General features: G+C 40.8%; 1 protein-coding gene across 1 annotated transcript in view; it reads left to right on the top strand.

The window, feature by feature from the left end:
* Positions 1-21,068, top strand: part of LOC141638561 (uncharacterized) — a 28,315-nt gene extending 7,247 nt beyond the window's left edge. Inside the window, exons 2-5 of the mRNA XM_074447968.1 lie at positions 18,601-19,262; positions 19,320-19,899; positions 20,089-20,285; positions 20,664-21,068. Of these exons, the coding sequence (XP_074304069.1) occupies positions 18,601-19,262; positions 19,320-19,899; positions 20,089-20,285; positions 20,664-21,068 (1,844 nt within the window). The remainder of the gene's footprint in view (positions 1-18,600; positions 19,263-19,319; positions 19,900-20,088; positions 20,286-20,663) is intronic.
* Positions 21,069-21,402: the final 334 nt, after the last annotated feature.

Genomic DNA, 21,402 nt, shown 5'->3' with positions numbered 1-21,402 from the left:
ACTTCTTTATGCATTGTTTTACGTATGTGTTGGTCCTGAAGCGTAAGTTACCCAATCTTATGATGTAAAGAGTGGCACTTATGATGAATATGAGTTCAGTGGGGAGGACATGAGTTATATGTGATTATGATAGATGGTGGAAAAAGAAAAGGAAGATTGGTATAGTTTATTGAGGCATAGAGCACGTTTTGCGCGACGGGATGAGTGATATGATTGTGTGTTGAGTAATGTAAAAGTAAGAGAATATGGGCAAGGGATGATGTGAGTATAATGAACGTGAGAATAAAAAGATTGAAAGTAAGGATGCGGATAGTGGCAGCTTGAGATGTGTAAAGAATTATGGAGGGAGATGGCTAGAAATAGTGTTGAGTAAGAACATATGTAATGAAAGGTCGTTTTAAGAGGAATTGAGAAGAGTGGTATATAGCGAACTTAATGGAGACATGTCGCGACGTAGATTTGCAGATAGTGAGTGAGTTTGGGAGATTTGGTTCATTAAGAAATGAAACTAATGTGTGACTTCCTTGAGCAAGTAAGTCATGAGAGATCAGGGTGAGTAATAGCAGGAGGTGGTCTGGACTGATTTATGTTAAGTGTGAGTAAGAGCAGGATAAGAAAAGATTGATGGTAAGAAAGAGTGAGATGGTACTAATATGAAATGAGGGAAATTGAGTTTTGGAGCAACAAACAAAAGGGTAACGGGCTTACTAAAGAGTTAGGTAGAAGGAATAAGGAGGTGAACTATTAATTGGTATTATTGAGTGTAAAGAGAAAGGAAGGATAAAAGTAAGCTGAGGAAAATGTTCACCGGAGTTATGTGACATAAAGGTAAGGAATCATCGAAATGTGTGATAGTATCACGAGTATGTTAGCTAATGGTTATATAGGAGTTTCAGGACAACATGATTGATAATGAGTTTCGAGGAACTAAGGGAGTAAGAAGTTGGTGGAGTATTGGAACGATACGAGATATTTGGTGGAGAGTTGGATGACAATACAAATAAGATAGTATTGGGAATAATGTTGAGGTAATTTTGTTGATGGGTTTGATGTTCGTTGTTTGGGATGTTAACCAAAGATAGGAAAGAAATCGTGATGTTTAGAGATGAGTGAAAAGGTTTGATGTCCGGACAGTGGTAGTGTTATGGTTTATGACTAATGGTTAAGAGTGACGGTATGTTAGAGAGATGATAATTCTAAAGAGGCTGATTTTGTAGAGACTGAATTGATAAGTATGGTTGTGAGGAAGTATAAGACATAGCCTTGGGAGGCGGTTTCTCATAATGGGCGTTAGCTGTATAGTTATGTATGGCTGAAGGTGTTGGGTATGCGAATGGAAGAATGTGATGAGGGGCATGCGAGTTAAGCTCGGGTGACAGGTAACCTAGGTTGAGTGGTAACTTACGTGGTCAGGATTGACTAGTTGGTTGTGATTACGGGTCTATGATATGTGTAAATGTTTGTGTGAGGTTCTGACCTCACAAGAAGTGGTATGGTGTGATAATTATAAAGTTGTTATATGATTGTTTTGTAATTTATGTTGGGCACGGTATACTAATTGAATGATATCCAAAAAGGTAATAATTTGATTAATTTGACATGGCTAGTTATAATTTTGTGTGTATTAATAACACATGTGTATTCCGTGAAATGGTAGAGATGATGTTCATGAGATGCTTATCTGTTTATCCATATCATATGTTACGTGGTGATTTAATAAGTGGATTTGAGTAAGTTTTCTTGTCTGAGAAGTTATGCTGAGTCAGTGTTTATGGGATTGTGTATGTTGTGATGTCTATCGATGCGGTTGAGGTGCCTCGGGTGGTGATCCGGGCACGATATCTAGTGTTGTGATGCGGGTATTTTCGCACTGCGGTGTGGCTGTTGGTGGCGGTGTTGTGATGCCGTCACCGGTTGTGGTGGAGTAGGCGAGATGTTTATGATTCGAGTTTCGAAAGTACATACCAGCCATACAGAGATTGCTGTTTTGTTTGCTGTTGTTCTTTGCGAGTTTTGGTTGAACATGTAGACAGTTGTCTTGCTTATTGATGTTTTCTTTACCAGGTTAAGTTAAGAATGAGGTAGAGTATGATATGAAATAGAGTTGAATATGTTTTCGTTGTTGTCATGGTATAATTATGTTCTTTTGATGGGACACGGTTGTGAGAGGTTGTTACAGATCTTGTTTTCAGATGAGACATGATAATGGCAAGTGATTCGTAGAACATGTGTGGTAATGATCTGAAAGATGCAGGTGGTTCATAATCTTTTGTTGAGACAGTGAGTGTAGGGTATTGGGAATTAGTGTCATGTTAAGTTGTGTATGAGTTTTGCGGTAATGGAAGAAAGAACTTGAGGATCTAGTGTGAGTGTACGTAACAGGTGTGGATCGTGAGTTATGCTTTTGGCAATGGGAGTTTTACATAGTTTATATAGAGAGGTATGTCATGTTGCGAAAATGTGGAAGAGTGGAAGTTTTGGGTTAAGCTAAAGATTTTGAGGTATAAGTTAGGTGGTTTGATGAGTGAATTAAAGTATGAGAATTGTTTAAGTAAGAGAGCCTTAGATATATGCATGGTGAGTGTTTGGTTTATAGACGGTTATCTTTGACATGTGGTGGTAAAGAGGGTAATGAGATGTATCTAGGAGTTGGTATTAGTGAGTTACGAGGACGTAACATTTATCTTAAGAGGAGTAGGATGCGATAAAAGAGATTTTGATGGTAGTTCATATGGTAGTATAATTGGAAGTAGAGTGTTGGTGTAGCATAAGATATGGATTTGTATATGTTGTGGTTGATAGTGTTAAAAGGTCACGGACGTGCTTGTAGTAGTTTGATGTTAGGAATGCGAGAATATTTGGATACTGTTGACAGTTGGATGATGATGGTTATGAGCTCGATAGTCTTGGCAGTTGGATGAGGATGTTTATGAGTGTGAGTAAACTTCGAGGACGAAGTTCCTTTTAAGGGTGGTAGAATGTAACATTCCGTTTGATGTCTATGAGTGTCTTGATTTTGGATTTGATAGTGGATGATATTATGGAGCTAGCAGCGTTAGAGGATGGTAGTTGGTTATGTATGGAGTGAGTGTCGTGAGAGATATATATGTGGTGGATACGATATCGTGAACCATGTTGTGGAGGTAGGAATAGTTAGTGGAGTTGGTGTTAAAAGTTCATGTTCTATGTTTGGTCGAGTTCTTGAGTTCTTAGTTATGTTGTTGTGTCTTGGTCGAGCTAGTATGGTTGTTTTTTTTATGTATGGGTTGAACTTCGGGGACGAAGTTCTTTTTAAGGAGGGAAGACTGTAATACTCCGTATTTATGAGTCTTGGGGTACTCTATCGAGTAGGCCTTACTCTGTCGAGTAAGGGAGTTTTGCGAAATAAAATAGTTTCTGACCTGTTGGGTACTCGATCGAGTAACTAGGGTACTCGATCGAGTAAGGGGGTACTCGATCGAGTAGCCTTGGGTACTCGATCGAGTAGCCGGTTTAGGGGGAGTTTTTCTCGGGTTTTGTTAATTATGCGATTAAGATATATAACCTTCCGTCATTGTTTCTAAATCACTTTTGCAAAACCTAATTTACTGTTTAAGAGAGAAGGCAAGTTTGTTCTTAATCCTAATCGCATTGTTGACAAATCTCGGAGCTAGAGGTGTCGGATTTCTTTGTTCTTAGCATCATAGTGTTCCTTGCGTCAAGGGTAAGTCCTACATACCAATTTTATAGCGTTTGGTTGACTTTGTTTAAACCCTAATTTTGGGATTGGGGGTTTTTATGATTTGTTAAGGTTAGATTGTGATTATGTGATTATGTGATAGGAGAAGGATTTGTAAAGGAGAGGTTTTGAGACAATTTCTAGATCGTCGATGATTGTGTTGCTTTCCGGGGGATTTCCTACTCGGTATTAGTCCCATAATGGGATGATTGTTGATGTGTTGAGATTGATTGTTTAATATCGTAATTGTGTTGTGACGGTGGTTGATTGTGATTATTGATTAATATCGTAATTGTGTTGTGACGGTTGTGATTGTGATTGTTGTCTCTGGTTCTCGAGATGCGTTCTCGGCTGAGTGGAGTCACTTGCGGGAGTGACTTCACGCCCTAGTTTCGCCCTTCGTGGAACCCGCCACGGAAGGGGATGTGCACATTAATGGGACAGGGTTATCGCTCGGTATGATGAGCGGGGCTTAGGTGGGAACAGGCTGCGGTCCCCCAGCTGGCGGTAGTCCAAAGGACGATCGGTGACGAGATTGATTGGAGTGGGTGTGATTGTGTGTGTGATTGTTTGAGCTGTGTTGTTTGTTGTGTTGTTGGATCATATAAATTGTGTGATTAGTACTCGACCCGTTTAAATGTTTTAAAAACTGCGGTGATCCATTCGGGGTGGTGAGCGATTATTGAGCGGTATGAGACGATGCGTATGGGATAGCTGGGATGAGTCACCACGTTGCAGTTTAGAAGTCTTCCGCTGTGTCTGACGCTTGATAGTATTTTGATAGTAGATAGTTTTGAGAACTTGTATGTCCTTTTATCAGTTTTGGTTCTGCACATGTAATCACTTAAACTATAATTACTTTTAAAGTACGTTTCTTTATTGTCTTATGATATTCATTGCCTCGGGCGACCGAGATGGTAGTATCCTTATACCTGAGTGGTCCTGGTAAGGCACTTGGAGTACGGGGGTGTTACAAACCATACCTGGAAAGCAACACAATCAGACTCAAACGGTCTCACAGCTGATCTCAAAAGGCTTCTTCTACGAATCCTCCTCTTAATATACAAACATATAATCACTACCAATCACAAAATACAACAAAACCTCCAAATCCCAATACTAGGGTTTAACCAACTTTAAAGAAATACTATAAAAACGGTACGTAGATCTTACCCTCGACGCAAGGATCACAAAGGTATAAAGAAAGGTGAAATCCGACCTTCCAAACTCCGGGATTTGCCAATAATGCGATTGAAGCGAAGAACGTAGTTTGATTTCTCTTTTTTGACAGTAATTAGGTTTTAAAAGTGTTTAAAGAAAAGTGACGGAAGTTATTATATACTTAATCGCATTATTAACAAAACCCAAGAAATCATCCCCCGTAAGCCGGCTACTCGATCGAGTAGCTGAGGTACTCGATCGAATGCCCCCTTACTCGATCGAGTATCTACGTTACTCGATCGAGTACCCAACAGGTCAGAAACTCTTTTAAACCGCAACTCAACCTTACTCGACAGAGTAAGGCCTACTCGATAGAGTACCCAGAGACTCATAAAACCGTAGTATTACAATCTTCCCTCCTTAAAAAGAACTTCGTCCCCGAAGTTCAAACCACAACAAAACAAAGACACACACTACCACACTCCCGACTCAACAACCAAAACAAAACTCATCATAAGACATGTTACTAACCCAAACTCAACCCGACTCAACCACAACAAATATACCGACACAACATAAAAAGGGTATAAAAACTCTTAAAAACTCTTTGCGATCATCTTCTACCCCCTAAAAGAAACAAGGTTACGTCCCCGTAACCATACATACCTGATAAAAAAGGAAAGGGTAACGCTCTCTCATGGCCTCCTCTGCCTCCCATGTAGCTTCCTCAGTCTCGTGGTTAGACCAAAGGATCTTAAGCAAAACTGTCTCACCACTCCTAGTCTTCCTAACCTTCCGGTCAAGAATCTGCTTAGGTGCCTCAAGATATGATAAAGACTCATTTAGCTCTAAGCTCTCTGCCTCTAACACATGTGATGGGTCACTCACATACTTCCGCAGCTGAGATACATGAAACACATTATGCACTCTCTCTAACGTAGCTGGTAAAGCCAGACGATATGCAACCTCTCCAACCCGCTCTAAGATCTCATAAGGCCCGATTAACTTCCGACTTAGCTTGCCTTTCTTCCCAAATCTCATAACCCCACGCATAGGAGACACTTTCAGAAGAACCTTATCCCCATCCTGAAACTCTATATCCCGGCGATGTAGATCTGCATAACTCTTTTGCCTATCCTGAGCTGCTCTCATCCGTTCCCTGATCATCTTAATCTGTTCAACCATCTCATGTACCATCTATGGTCCTAGAACTACTGCCTCAGCACTGTCGTCCCAACAAATCGGACTCCTATATCTCCTCCCATATAAAGCCTCAAACGGTGCCATGCCAATACTAGTGTGATAGCTGTTGTTGTAAGAAAACTCTATCAAATCCAACCTCTGTTCCCAGCTACCACCAAAGTCCATTACAAAAGCTCGTAACATATCCTCAAGAGTCTTGATCGTTATCTCAGTCTGACCGTCTATTGCAGAATGAAATGTGGTACTCATCTTCAAAGTTGTTCCCAAAGATTCCTGCAACTCTTTCCAAAACCTTGATATAAATCTCGCATCTCTGTCAGACACTATGTCCTTAGGGACTCCATTTAACTTAAGCACATTTTTCCGATAAGCCATGGCTAACTGTGCTTTAGTCCATGTATCTTTCATTGCCACAAAGTGAGCTGACTTGGTCAGTCGATCCACTATAACCCATATCATGTTGTTACCCTGTTGACTCTTCGGCAAACCCACGATAAAATCCATAGAAATGGATTCCCACTTCCACTCAGGTACCTCTAAAGACTGAATCTTACCTTGTGGTCGTCTCTGTTCCCCTTTAACTCTCTGGCATGTCAAACAACGGGCCACAAACTCAGCTGTTTCTTTCTTCATCCCAGGCCACCAAAACGTGTTCTTCAAGTCCTTGTACAGTTTGTCACCACTTGGATGTACTGAATATGGTGTACAATGTGTCTCTGTCATGATAGTCTTTTTCAGCTCCTCATTATTAGGGACACACCACCTACCGTCAAATCTCAAACTACCATCTGTATGAATAGAGAATCGAGACACTGTCCCTTTCTCTACTCCAGCTCTCCACTTAACTATCTTAGGATCCAACGTCTGTTTACCCCGAATATCATTATAAAGATCAGGCTGTACTGTCAAATCTCCCATGGCATCCCCTCTCTGCATCATATGTATCCCAAACTTCCCCACCTCATCTCTCAACCTCATCAAAGATAGAGCTGTACACAAAGAATGCACACTCTTCCTACTCAAAGCATCTGCAACAACATTGGCTTTCCCTTCATGGTAGATAATATCCATGTCATAATCGCCAATCAGCTCCATCCACCTCCTCTGTCTCATGTTCAACTTCTTTTGAGTGAAGATGTACTTGAGACTCTTGTGATCCGAAAATACCTTAAAGGTCGCCCCATAAAGGTAATGTCTCCAAATCTTGAGAGCAAACACCACTATACCCAACTCTAGATCATGTGTAGGGTAGTTCTCCTCATACGGCTTCAATTGCCTAGAAGCATAGGCAATCACCTTACCGTTCTGCATCAACACACATCTCAACCCATTCTTTGAGGCATCTGTATAAACCTCAAAGTTCTCTATCCCTTCAGGCAATGCTAAGATAGGAGCTGTGGTCAAACGCTCGTTTAATGTTTGGAATGCCGTCTCACAACTCTCATCCCAACGAAACCTGTTCTCTTTCCTCATCAAAGCTGTCATAGGTCTAGCTATCTTGGAGAAATCTTTCACGAACCGTCTGTAGTATCCAGCCAAACCCAAGAAACTCCTGATCTCAGCAACATTCTTTGGTGCTTCCCACTTTGTCACTGCCTCAATCTTTGTCGGATCCACAACTACTCCCTCCTTAGAGATCACATGCCCCAGAAAAGCAACTTTCTCTAACCAGAACTCACACTTGGACAGCTTAGCATATAACTCATGCTCCCTCAAAGTCTGCAACACAATCCTCAGATGCTCCTCATGCTCCTCCTTAGTCTTGGAGTAGACTAAGATGTCATCAATAAACACCACCACAAACTTGTCCAAAAACTTTCTGAAGATTATGTTCATCAAGTCCATAAACACAGCCGGTGCATTAGATAACCCAAATGGCATCACCACGTACTCATAATGGCCATACCTCAACGTGAAAGCTGTCTTTGGTATGTCCACCTCTCTAATCTTCACCTGATGGTACCCCGACCTCAAATCAATCTTGGAAAAGACTGATGCACCACTCAACTGATCAAACAGGTCATCTATCCTTGGCAAAGGATACTTATTCTTCACCGTCACTCGGTTCAGCTCCCTGTAGTCTATGCACAACCTCAAACTCCCATCTTTCTTCTTCACAAAAAGAACTGGTGCTCCCCACGGTGATACACTAGGTCTAATGTATCCCTTCTCTATCAGATCATCTAACTGTTTCCTGAGCTCCTCCATCTCTTTAGGACCCATCCGGTACAGTGCCTTAGAGATTGGCCTCGTCCCCGGTTTCAACTCAACTGTGAAATCTATCTCCCTCTTCGGTGGCAACCCCGGAATCTCCTCTGGAAAGACATCTGCAAACTCTCCCACCACTGGTATCTGATCAACTGTTGGACTCTCTATCCGGTCATCTCTCACATGGCATAAGATCAAAGGGCATCCCTTCCTCAGATAAGACTTCAAGGTGACAGCTGCAATCAACTTAACTTTGGGCTTGACCACAAACCCACGATAAGACACACTAACACCCTTAGTAGGGATGGCAATGGGTAGGGTCTGGGTAGGGTCCGCCTAGACCCGGACCCGACCCGAGATTTTCCCTTTGGACCCGTACCCGACCCAGACCCGCAAGGGTCTAAAATTTGAGGACCCATGCCCGGACCCTATGGGTAAGGGTAGGGTCTGGGTCTATCCACGGGTCCGAGTTTCAGCCACTTTAGTAACAAGATTAACAGCTATAAGGTCTATAATATTAAAAAAAAAATTATACTACTTTAACATTATAAGTTTATTAATCTTCCGTTAATGGTGGTTGTCGGTCGCTGACTATTAGAGAGGTGGTTGTTAGTCGCGTATCAGTGCTGTGGTGGTGGTTTTCTTGTGTCAGTGGTGGAGTGGTGGTATTGTCAGAAGAGTTTGGTTGGGTTTTATCACTTTATGGGATGAGGGAAGAGAAAGAGACTTTAGTTGGGTTTCTACGATCTGCAAAAGATAAATTCGAAAAAGTTGTAATTTTGATTTTTTTTTTCTTTAATAAAGGGTCTAAGGGTCGGGTATGGGTCTCATAACTTAGACCCGGACCCGAAATATTTTCTTAAGACCCATACCCGACCCATACCCATTGGGTCTGAAAAAATGAGACCCATACCCGACCCATTAGGGTCCGACCCTCAGGGTCTGGGTCGGGTCCCCGACCCACTGCCATCCCTAACCCTTAGGACCTCTCAAAGACACTTTCTTTTGATGACAGTCTATCTTAGCTTTATACTTTCCCAACCAATCCATCCCGACTATCATCTCAAAACCGTCAAAAGGAAACTCTAGCAAGTCTACAGGTAGATCAACTTGCCCAACTATCATAGACACATCTCTATACAACCTCCCACATGACATATACTCACCCGAAGGTATAAAAACTTTCTCACTTACAGACTCATATACCCTCAAACCCAACCGTTTAACATGACTCGAAGATACAAACGACTGAGACGCCCCTGAATCAAACAAAACAAAGGTATGAATACCGTTAACAAGAAAAGTACCAGTGATAACATGTGCATCATCCTCAGCGCTTTCTTGGTCCTTCATGAACAGCTTTCCACTGGTCTTCTGTCCACCTCCCTGGATAGTACCTGGCTGATGTGGTCGGCTTGGCACCCGACCCCGATTGTTGTTTTTGTTCGAATCGGTTTCGATAAGAATTACCGCCATTGCGGTTACCTCCACCCTGATAGCTCTGACTTCCCCGGTTAGACCATGACCCGGATGGTCTATTGCTCGCATAACTCTGTGCAGGTACCTGAGAATAGCTCCCCCGAGCCGATCCCTGAAAAGCCCCAGGCATACTCGTGCACTCATGTCTTTTGTGGCCTATACCGCCACAGCCAAAGCAAGTCATTTCCCAACTACCACTACTACTCACACGGCTACGCCCAAAGGAAGCCCCAGCACTAAACCCTGACCCAGAAGAAAAACCTCTAGCTTGATTGTGGTTGCCTTTCTTGTGACTAGATTGGCCACCACCCTCAGTCTCAGCCTTTCTTTTCTCAACACCCACTCTCTCCTGAGCCATCTCCACCAACCTCTCAGCTCTCCCAGCCTTCTCATAAGCTTCCTTAACATCAGTAAGGACTCCCACGGGTAGTTTATCCATGATCTTAGGGGTCAACCCCCTCTCAAACCTCAGCGCCATATTTTCCTCACTCAAACCCATATCCTCAGCATACCTAGACTTCTCATTAAACTGCCTGTAGTACTCGGCCACAAACATGTCAGATGTCATCTTAAACCCGTCAAACTCCTCTCTCAGCTTACTCCTCACATGCTCCGGTACAAACTCTTTCCTCATAGCCCTACGAAACTCTTCCCAAGGTATAGCAGGTAAGCCCTGGTTCTTATACATCTCCCTAGCACTCACCTTCACCTTATCCCACCACTCGCCAGCTGCTTCCCCCTGGTAGAACGCAGGTTGTTCTACTCTCATCTCATCAGGACAGTGAACCAGGTCTAGTATATTCTCCATCTCACGATGCCAGTTGTCAAGAAGGTTTGGTTCCCCGGTCCTCTTGTACTTTTTTGGGTTAAACTTCGCTATATGAAGGCTGATCTTAGAGTTATGAACCTCCTTATCCTTTCCCACTTTCTTTAAGGCCTCAGTAAGAGCATCCTGATGCTCCAACATCTTAACGATATCATCTATGTTTATGGTCTCAGCTCTCGCATACAAAGCGTTTCTCTTGGGCGGCATGTTGAAACTATATAAGAAAGGGTAGATATAAACATACACACTAAAACCTCAAAACACGAAAACAGGCTGCCCAGAACACACTCGATCGAGTGCCTAAACCTACTCGATCGAGTAAGAGGCTACTCGATCGAGTGCCCACCATACTCGATCGAGTGCCCCGACATCAGACCCCAAACAGACTTTCTGATCTCTAACATACTCGACCGAGTAGCCCAGCTACTCGATCGAGTCACCCCTTACTCGATCGAGTGCCCGAGGTACTCGATCGAGTGCCCAAAAACACGATTCTGGTTGCAAAATCGTCAAATACCCACTCGATCGAGTCAGACCCACTCGACCGAGTACCACACCTTCTCGATCGAGTACCCCCATACTCGATCGAGTCATGCTGACTCATATATACTACCCGCATGTTATCTCACATATCCCAACACACTATGCAACATTATAAACTCAACATTATAATATAGTTAAGCATGAAATTCTACCAAGCTTTTCTTATGTTCAACAAATCAACTATATCATATTGTCAAACGCCACATAGTAAACATCCAACATGCTTCTTGTTCAAACAACAGTTCTATATACTTCACTAACCTTTCATTCACAAACTCAACTTTCTACTCCAATGTCCAATAATTACATCATACATCACCACATCCAGATACAAGCTCACAAGCAACACATACGACCTTGACATATACCCCCCATGTGACCGGTTCAAAATTGTAGGGCGAGTTCGCGACTTTAGGACGTCTCCTAAGCCTTTGCATTAGCTCCTACAACCTTTACCCCGGGTTCATTTTAATTGACTCCCTATGTTCATTAGATTTATTGGTTACAGGTTTCAGGATCGTTTCTCTGATACAATTTTGTAACACCCCCATACTCCAAGTGCCTTACCAGGACCACTCAGGTATAAGGATGCTACCATCTCGGTTACCCGAGGCAATGATAATCAAATAGACAATAACGAAACAACATATAAATAGTAATACTTTAGCGAAAGGTTACAATCCAAAACCAAAACCAAAATACGAATACAACTTCTCAAACCAACTGTCTAGCAACTAACTGAAATGTTTATTAAACTACTAAGCTACAAATGAAGACTTCTATCATCGAGACGGTGGCACATCCCGCTATCCCAAAGAACTCGACTCATACCGCTCAATAATCGCTCACCATCCCCGAATGGATCACCACAGTTTTTAAAACATTAAACGGGGCCAGTACTAATCACACAATTTATATAAACCAACAACACAGTAAGCAACACAGCTCAAACAGTCACACACACAATCACCCACTCCAATCAATCTCCATCACCGACTGTCCACTAGACCAGCCCTGCCAGTGGGGGACCGCAGCCATTCCCACCTAACCCCCGCTCATCATACCGAGCGATAACCCTGTCCCATTAATGTGCACATCCCCTCCCGTGGCGGGTTCCACGGAGGGCGAAACTAGGGCGTGAAGCCACTCCCGCAAGTGACTCCACTCAGCCGATAACACATCTCGAGAACCAGAGACAAACAATCACATCCATTAAACAGCAATCAAACCAACAACCGTCACAATACGAATACGATATAATTCAACAATCACACTACACCAACATTGCATTATGGGACTAATAGTGAGTAGGGAAACCCTACCTAGTAAGCACCACAATCAGACTCAGGCGGTCTCACAGTTGATCTCAAAAGGCTTCTTCTGCGAATCCTCCTCCTAATATACAAACATATAATCACTACCAATCATAAAATACAACAAAACCCCCAAATCCCAATACTAGGGTTTAACCAACTTTAAAGAAATACTATAAAAATGGTACGTAGATATTACCCTCGACGCAAGGATCACAAAGGTATAAAGAAAGGTGAAATCCGACCTTCCAAACTCCGGGATTTGCCAACAATGCGATTGAAGCGAAGAACGTAGTTTGATTTCTCTTTTTGACAGTAATTAGGTTTTAAAAGTGTTTAAAGAAAAGTGACGGAAGTTATTATATACTTAATCGCATTATTAACAAAATCCGAGAAATCATCCCCCGTAAACCGGCTACTCGATCGAGTAGCTGAGGTACTCGATCGAGTGCCCCCTTACTCGATCGAGTATCTACGTTACTCGATCGAGTACCCAACAGATCAGAAACTCTTTTAAAATGCAACTTACCCTTACTCGACAGAGTAAGGCCTACCCGATAGAGTACTCAGAGACTCATAAAACCGTAGTATTACAGTGTTAATCAACCGAGTTATATTAATAAGGGATGAATCGGTTCACCGTGCCCGAGTTGATATGAATTTGGATCTCAGAATCATTTATGAAGTTGGGTGGAGGTCACTATATAAATGCAATACTTGTAGTTAAATTTACGAGTATTATTAAAACGATAGATGATAATTAATTCCTTCATTTCCTATTTTGTAGTCAAATTTGTTTTATCAAACGCAATGGCAACTCCAATCACGTCCGCATCCACTAGTTCCACCACGCTTACCAATGTGTCATGGATCCGATCCTTCATGAATCGATGTAAGTTAGAAAAGAATGGGTCTAATTTCGCCGATTAAGAAGCGCAACTTCGCTTGGCCGCGCAAGGTGACGACAAGTTTCGTTACCTTACCGAGGCATCTCCCTCCGAACCTAATACTAGGTCCACCCCCGCCGCTAGGAAAACCTATGAGTTTTACCAAACGGAGTCGGCCGCGATCAAAAATGTGTTGATATTTGCTATAGAGGCCGGACTCCAACGAAGTCTATAAAGATTAGCACCGCTCATGAGATCTACATGAAGCTTGTGAACATGTTTTCACGAGCTCCTAGGGTCATTCAATATGAGGCGGCTTCCGCATTATTTGATCTTAACATCAAAGAGGGCCAAAAGGTGAGCCCTCATTTGCTCAAGTTTATGGAGCATGTTGAGACCTTGAAAATGCATAAGGTGGAAATTCCCAATGAACTCGTAATTGATCGAATTCTTCATTCCCTCAACAAAATCAAAGCATATGGTCAATTCCGGGTGAATTTTAATATGCAAGATAAGAAAGTTTCCCTTGATGAGTTGCACAAAATGCTTGTGCAAGCCGAAAGGGACATGGGGCTAAGTGTTAGCACCACCAAAGATGTGCTCAATGTCAATCATAAGAGCAAGGGAACCTTCAAGAAGAGCGGGAAAAAGGGAAAGTAGCGAACTCCCAACATGAACATAGCTAAGACTTATGAAGCAAGCTCCTCCAAGCCCAAGTACAGTGCCCCCACCGGGGACAAGTGCCGCTATTGTTGTGGTGTTGGGCATGGGAAGAGAAACTGTTCTAAATATCTTGGCGACATCAAAGCTGGAAAGGTTATTCCCGTAGGTATATAACTATCCCTATCTTTTATGTTTCAATCTCAATTAGTATGTGATACAAGTTGTGATGATTACCCTTTTTATTGTAAATAGGGCCTCCTACCAAGGACAAAGGCAAGGAGAAGCAAGCCTAGAGGATCATGTGGGAAGCTAGAGTAGCCGACCGTGGTGATGGTTCATTGGAAGCTTAGCTTTAATTTGCTTTGTCTTTAATTTTATGATGTATTTCAAGTTTTTAGAACTATTTTGATTTTCTTGTGTGACTTGGAAATTGGTTTGTATCCTTTAAACACGGGTTGTATTTTGGATATTGGTGATTTGGTTTTCAACCCAAATCACTTGTTTTATTATGTTATTTGTTCTAAAATCATCATCATAAATTACTTGCGTAGAGAAACATTAGATAAACAACTCAAATTGATCAAATAGACGATTATGATGATGGGATCATTATACATCCATAAGCTATGAATTTGATTCTCCTTATGTCATCATTACTAAAAGTAACAACTTACTTATGTAAAGATCAACTGAAAAGTTGTAATGAGCTATTGAACTCATTAAGTAGGGTATTTACGATACCATACGGACACATTATTCTAAACGAATGGTCAACCATGAGATACCTAGAATAGAGAGTCTATTAAACAGATGACATGGATAAGACTCGTATATTATCAAGCTGCCATGTTAGGATGGCCTTTTGAAAGCTAATACATAGTCTAAGTAAAACTCCTAATACTTCGTTAAATATATATGTTTGTGACTCACAAAGCTATCTCTCATGAATATTGATATATTTCTGAGAGATAGAGTGGGAGTAGATTGAATCGTCACAAACATCTCTTATAGTTGAAATGTTACTTTGTGAAAGTAATAGAATTATAGAGTGGGAGTTGGTATTGAACTATTATCTATGAAGATAGTATGAGAGCATAGTTCAATGGGAGTTTATCGCACATGTCTTATTGTTCAAAATATTACTTTGTGAAAGTGATAGTATCATGACCTTGTTACACACGAGCCGAAGCATTACAATCCGAAAATTGTTGCTCATGAGTAGATTTACTTTAAAGTGAGGGTCTCTTTAAAGGTAAATAGAGCTTTAGAGTACACAAATGCATAAGATTTACATGAAGATTTTGATCAAGATAAATTGTGTTAGGAATTGCTGCATTTCATTTTAATGAAGAATGGCAAATAGAATAAATAGAATTCGCTTTTCTAAAATGGGAATTTAGAGAAGGAAGTGTTTGAAACACAAAATCTTAGATGAAGATCTAAGTATCCTAACATGTTATGCGTAGCTTTCTTAAGTGATCCCAGAGTGGTCTTAAGCAAGCATTAAAGGATTATACTTTTCGTTCATGTGATAATAGTGAATTGTTTCATTCACATGATTGAAGAATCATGATATACATGAAGTTAAGTGGGAGATAGAATTGTTTCTCCATGTCTTATATGTTGATAACGTATTACTTATTGAGTATAATGTACCAATGCTCTCTTCTGGCAAGAGTGATTGGGAGACTTGGAAAGGGATGCAAAGTATTCTAGATTTTGAATCTATGTGAGAGAATATTGGCATAGAGTTGAGAGTCTTATGAGGATAAGATATTTCACATCTATTGTACAACAACAAAGTCAAATAGGCTATTCATGTTGATGGAAGTAGAATTACTATGATGGAGTCATAATCATTCTATGAACCGATTAAGTTGTTGATCACATGAAATCGAATTCTAATGTTTCCGCCATTAGAATGATCATGTATGCCAACAGACGCACGTGCCATGATGTGACTTATGCTGAGAGAATAACAAGTCAATAAAAGGGATAATTCCCATAATATGTCTTGTGAAAGCCTTAAAGAACATCCTTGAGATTCTTGAGAAAAATTAAGGATTCGTTCACATGTTTGGATGACAAACTAAGTTGGGTGTTGAAGTGTTGCACAAACTTTAGTTTCCAAACTCAAAAGGGATTTGTCGAAATCCTAGGGTGACTTATTGACTAAGGAGTGAGAAACTAAGAAAAGTGTTTTAGTTTCGCGCATTGCAAATTCTACAAAAGGATTCTAAGTAAATAGTGATTAAATCGTCAATGTATGGATTAAGGGTGAATCCCTCTACAAATGACTTTATCACAAGTTATGCAATAACAATGGGATCATCTTTCAAGTTAAAGAATCCAAGTCTAGCAAGAAGACTAGACAAATACTTAGAAATGAATTCAAGTTATTAGAGATAACATTGAATTGAAGGAAATAACAATTGATAAAGTTGGAATCTACGGATATCGGGTATATCTACTTTCCAACTTTTATTGCTTATTAACTAGTGTTAATAATACACTAATGATTATAAAATATGAAGTAGTAATAGTGTATTGACTATTCATATGTGATAATCACATTTATCGTTTGAGTTTTATTAAACTCACCCGCTACCTTGTCGTATCCGAATGGGTTGTAGAGACAAATTGAACCCCATTAAAGTGAACTGGATTGACATGGTATTCACCCTTAGTTACTTATATGAGGTGACGTCTCGAAGTAAATATAGTGTGATGCGATTGATGGCAAGTTCAAGTGCCATAGAGTCATATGGGATGACTAGTCGATCACATAGGCAGAATGTATGGGACAATCTGTCGGGCAGTGACCGCTTATAGAGTTCTGGTAATTCATATAGCCTAGTCGTGGCAAGAGCTACTATAGTATTCTTATGAGTCAATTCTTTTGAATAGAGACTATTCGCCCAAGTTGGCACAACTTATGATTAGCTTTGATTTATACTCTACGATTTCGTAAATGAGGTCAAACTGGGTATATTTTGGGTTATGATGGACTGTGGCTGAACGAAGGGAATAGGGTGATAGGAATTGTCCACCCTGTTTGAAATCTCAAGGCCACTCGAGGAGTAGTTAACTGGAAATGCGTGGCCACGCTCGGAAGGTATCTATGATAGATAATTCCGGTCAGACAGTTAATCTCCAGATCGAGAAAACCACTCAAGATATGATCAAGTGTAAGTACGACCTGCAAGATACATTGCATTGAGTGGGAGATTGTAATAGGACAAGAGAATTGGTGACGCACACTTGTCGAGGACAAGTGGGAGATTGTTGGGAAATGTGTCTTCAACAATAGTGCGATCACATGATTTAAATATCATTATTAAATCTCATGCTAAGAATACGTGAGGGATGATTCTTTATATAGTCGACTGACCGTCATTAATCGGTAATGATTGGCTAACTAGAGTTTGACATTACTGTCGTGTGACGGTGGTGGTCAGTTGATCCCTTTAGGTCACATATATAGGATGAGGCCCAAATAGATATTTAATTAATTGTATGCGATACAGATTAATTAATTCCTTAATTATGGGAGTGCAATTTTACGTCTTATTGTAATGTGATTAAATAAGATTTAATTTAGTAATTAAGTGTTCATTTACTAAATTAGTTGAGGCATTTAATAAGTTTTGAGGTAGAGGTAATTAGTTGTTTAAAGTTACAAGAAGTTGTAATTTTAACTAACTAGTAATTATGGGACCCATTATATGTTGATATAATGGTAGTATACTACTCAAAAAGTGGAGTGTATATTATATTATTAATTGTAATATTTAAGTGTTAAATGATTACATTAATAATTAATTATGTAAGATAGTTAAACATATGACTTATAAGCATTTGTGGGACAAATGACAAAAGGCAAAAATGGACCAAAATGGGTCCAATATTTCGGCCAAATGAAGGAAACAAAAGATGTTATTTTGTCTTTTGTTTGTGTTGGTTATAGTGTGATTGTGACATATCACACAAGCCTTTTCATACTACTTCTTACACCTTTGCTCCCTACTCTCTACCTAGACTTTACAAAGGAGTAAAAAAACAAAAGCAAACGATTCCTGCCTTAGGTGTGGCCACCGGTTTTGGCCTTTTAAATGAGCATATTGTTGCTCATTTTGTTGGTTGAAGTTTTGCTTGTTTTTCTCTCTAGTTTTTCCCTCACATGCAATTGCTAAAAACTCTCACAAATACTAATACACTTAATCTATTACTAAAGGTAGTAATACTAGAAATATTAGTATTATTAAGGTTATATTTCTACTACATATCTAGTTAATATTAGTAGGAATTTTTGGGATTAATCTTGGGTGAAACTTATTGGAGTGTCTTCTATACTTGGAGTCTTAGGAGGATCATCCATCTCATTAAGCTCAAGAACAAGTGAAGGAAGGTGACCTTACTTGTGCCCTATATTTCGAACCAACCATCAATGTAAGGGACATTGTTTTTCTTATAAATCTTTCATTTTGTTATGCATGCACTATATCTAAAGAACAAATAATTAACAAGTTAATTAGTTCATTATTAGAGGAGTTTAATAATAGGTATATGAACCTAACAAGCATATGGAGCACTTGGCAGACACCTTCCAAACATTGAGGGAGTACAAGATGAAGCTTAATCCGTCCAAGTGTTCATTTGGAGTATCCTCGGGAAAATTATTAGGGTACATGGTAACCCAGAGAGGGATTGGGGCAAGCAAGGAACAAATCAAAGCAATCCTCCAGCTGGAATCACCGCAAAAGCCAAAAGATGTACAAAGACTAGCAGTAAAAGTGGCGACCCTGAGCAGATTCATCTCACGAGCCTCGGATAGGTGCAAGCTATTTTATGATATATTGAGAAAGAGCCAGAAGTTCGAATGGACCGGGGAGCACGAAAAAGCATTCATGGAACTTAAATGCTACTTGATCACGCCGCCGCTGCTGGCAAAGCCAGAGCAGGGGCTTTGCCAGCAGCAGGAACCACTGTTCCTATATCTGTCGGTTACAGAAGCAGCAGTAAGCGCGGTCTTGGTCAAAGAGCAAGAGGGGATATATCACCCAGTATATTATATCAGCAAGTCTCTGCTTTCTACAGAGACCATGTACACATCCTTCGAAAAATTAGTATTAGCTTTGGTCACTACTTCCTATAAATTGCGACCGTACTTTGAATCTCACACCATCCACATAGTAACTAATTATCCATTGAAAACTATCATGAGGAAGCCTGAACTTTCTGAGAGAATGACTAAATGGTCGGTACACTTGAGTGGATATGATTTATAATTTGAACCCAGAACGGCAATAAAATCCCAGGCCCTAGCAGATTTCATCTCGAACTTCTGTCCTGCTACCCATGCGGAGGCAGAAAAAGGAATGTTGACATTAGTAGGTGACCAGGAAAGTGGTGTTTGGACCTTATACATTGACGGAGCCTCGAATGCGCGAGGAGCTGGTGTAGGTTTGGTCCTCTGGTCGCCTAAAGGCGATATGATAGTGCAAGTTGTTAGGTGTCAGTTCAAGGCAACTAATAATGAAGCCGAGTATGAGGCGCTTATATTAGGAATGCAGATGGCACTGGGACTTAAAGTAAGGAACCTGAGGATGTTTAGTGATTCGTTGCTTGTGGTAAACCACGTAAACAACGAGTATGTGGCACGTGACTCAAAGATGATAGCCTACCTAAAGATAGCCACAAAGCAGAAATTGAAATTCAGATCATTCAAAATAACTCAGGTTCCAAGGGATCAGAACGTGGAGGAAGATGCTTTGGCCACGTTAGGAGCCACCTTCCAACCTGTAGAACTATCGAATATACCAATTACTCATGTATTGACCCTGACCATTCAGAAGGAGTCAGACCAGCATCCCTCAGGGGAAGTAGCACACGCACAACGTGTGTAAAGACCTAGGATCCTGGTTTCATAGGAAGGTCAGCAGGGAGGTCCAGACTAGAGAACACCTTATATGAATTGGCTGAGAGATGGGACGCTCCCCTAGGACAGGAAGTAAGCACAAAGTTTTAGGATAAAGGCCTCTAGATACGTCTTGATAGATAACATTCTCTTTAAAAAATCTTTAGCAGGACCTTGTCTCAGGTGTCTAAGTAAAGAGGAAGCAGATGCAGTGTTGCACGATGTGCATAGCGGGGAGTGTGGAAACCATGCTAAAGGACAGAGTATGTCTAACAAAATCTTAAGACAAGGGTATTTCTGGCCTACTATGCGGGCAGACGTTGTTGACCATGCCAGATGCTGTGATTCATGTCAAAAGGCAGCTTTGGTAATCCATCAGCCAGGAGAACCAATGCATCTAATCATCTCCCCGTGGCCATTTATGATGTGGGGGAAAGGACATAGTAGGAAAGCTGCCTAGGGCCTGCTCGTTATGACTTATTATTTTTCAAAATGGATCGAAGCTGAGGCTATGACAGAGGTAAAGGAACGACATGTGATCTCTTTTATAAAACGCAACATCATTAGCAGATTTGGAATACCATCTGAAATCATATGCGACAACGGATCCCAGTTCATATCAGATAACACTGAAGGCTTTTGTTCACGTTGGAACATAACGCTGAGAAAGTCAGCCCCCAGATACCCACAAACCATTGGCTAAGTTGAGTCCAACAATAAAATTATTGTGGAGAATCTCAAAAAGCGGCTGGAAGAGCTAGGAGAAAAATGGGCAGACGAGCTACCATTGGTACTCTGGTCAGATAGAACGACACCAAAATTAGCAACAGGCCAGACGCCATTTAGCCTAGTATATGGGGCAGAGGCAGTGATACCCTCGGAGGTTCTAGTACCTATGCATAGATATGGCTGCCAGACAGCAGAACAGAACCAAGTTGAAATGGCTAGTAGCCTAGATACAGTTGACGAGCTACAGGAAATCGCTTACATACGTATGGCATCGTATAAGAAATCTGTAGCCAAGACATATAACAAGAATATCAAAGTCAGGACCCTCGCAGTAGGGGACCTAGTACTTAGAAGGGTATTTGAAAATACCAAAAACCACAAGGCAGGCAAGTTCGCCTACAACTGGGAAGGATCATATTAGGTCGAGAGCATTATCAAGAATGGGACATACAGGTTGATGACCATGCATGGTCAAATCCTGGATAAGCCCTGGAACATTCGTCATCTGAAACGGTACTTTGTCTGACAAAGTACCAAACCTTTAGTGTACAAAGGACCTTTCAACAGTCCGTGAAGCAAAAAAAAAAGTTTGAGGGTTAGTATATGCTTTAGATGTTGGTATATTTTTAAAACCTGTTTGCTTTTATTTCTTTTCTTTTCATTTTTCAAAACCAATTGAGTCGTTTTTAAACCAAGTAGTTCAGGTTGTGGCTTCCTGGATCCAGTTGTTGCCTTGAAACACCATGAGATAGCAC

The sequence above is a fragment of the Silene latifolia genome, chromosome 2 (assembly GCF_048544455.1).
Source record: "Silene latifolia isolate original U9 population chromosome 2, ASM4854445v1, whole genome shotgun sequence".
Classification (NCBI taxonomy): Eukaryota; Viridiplantae; Streptophyta; class Magnoliopsida; order Caryophyllales; family Caryophyllaceae; genus Silene; species Silene latifolia.
This window is presented reverse-complemented; position numbering and strand designations above follow the sequence as displayed.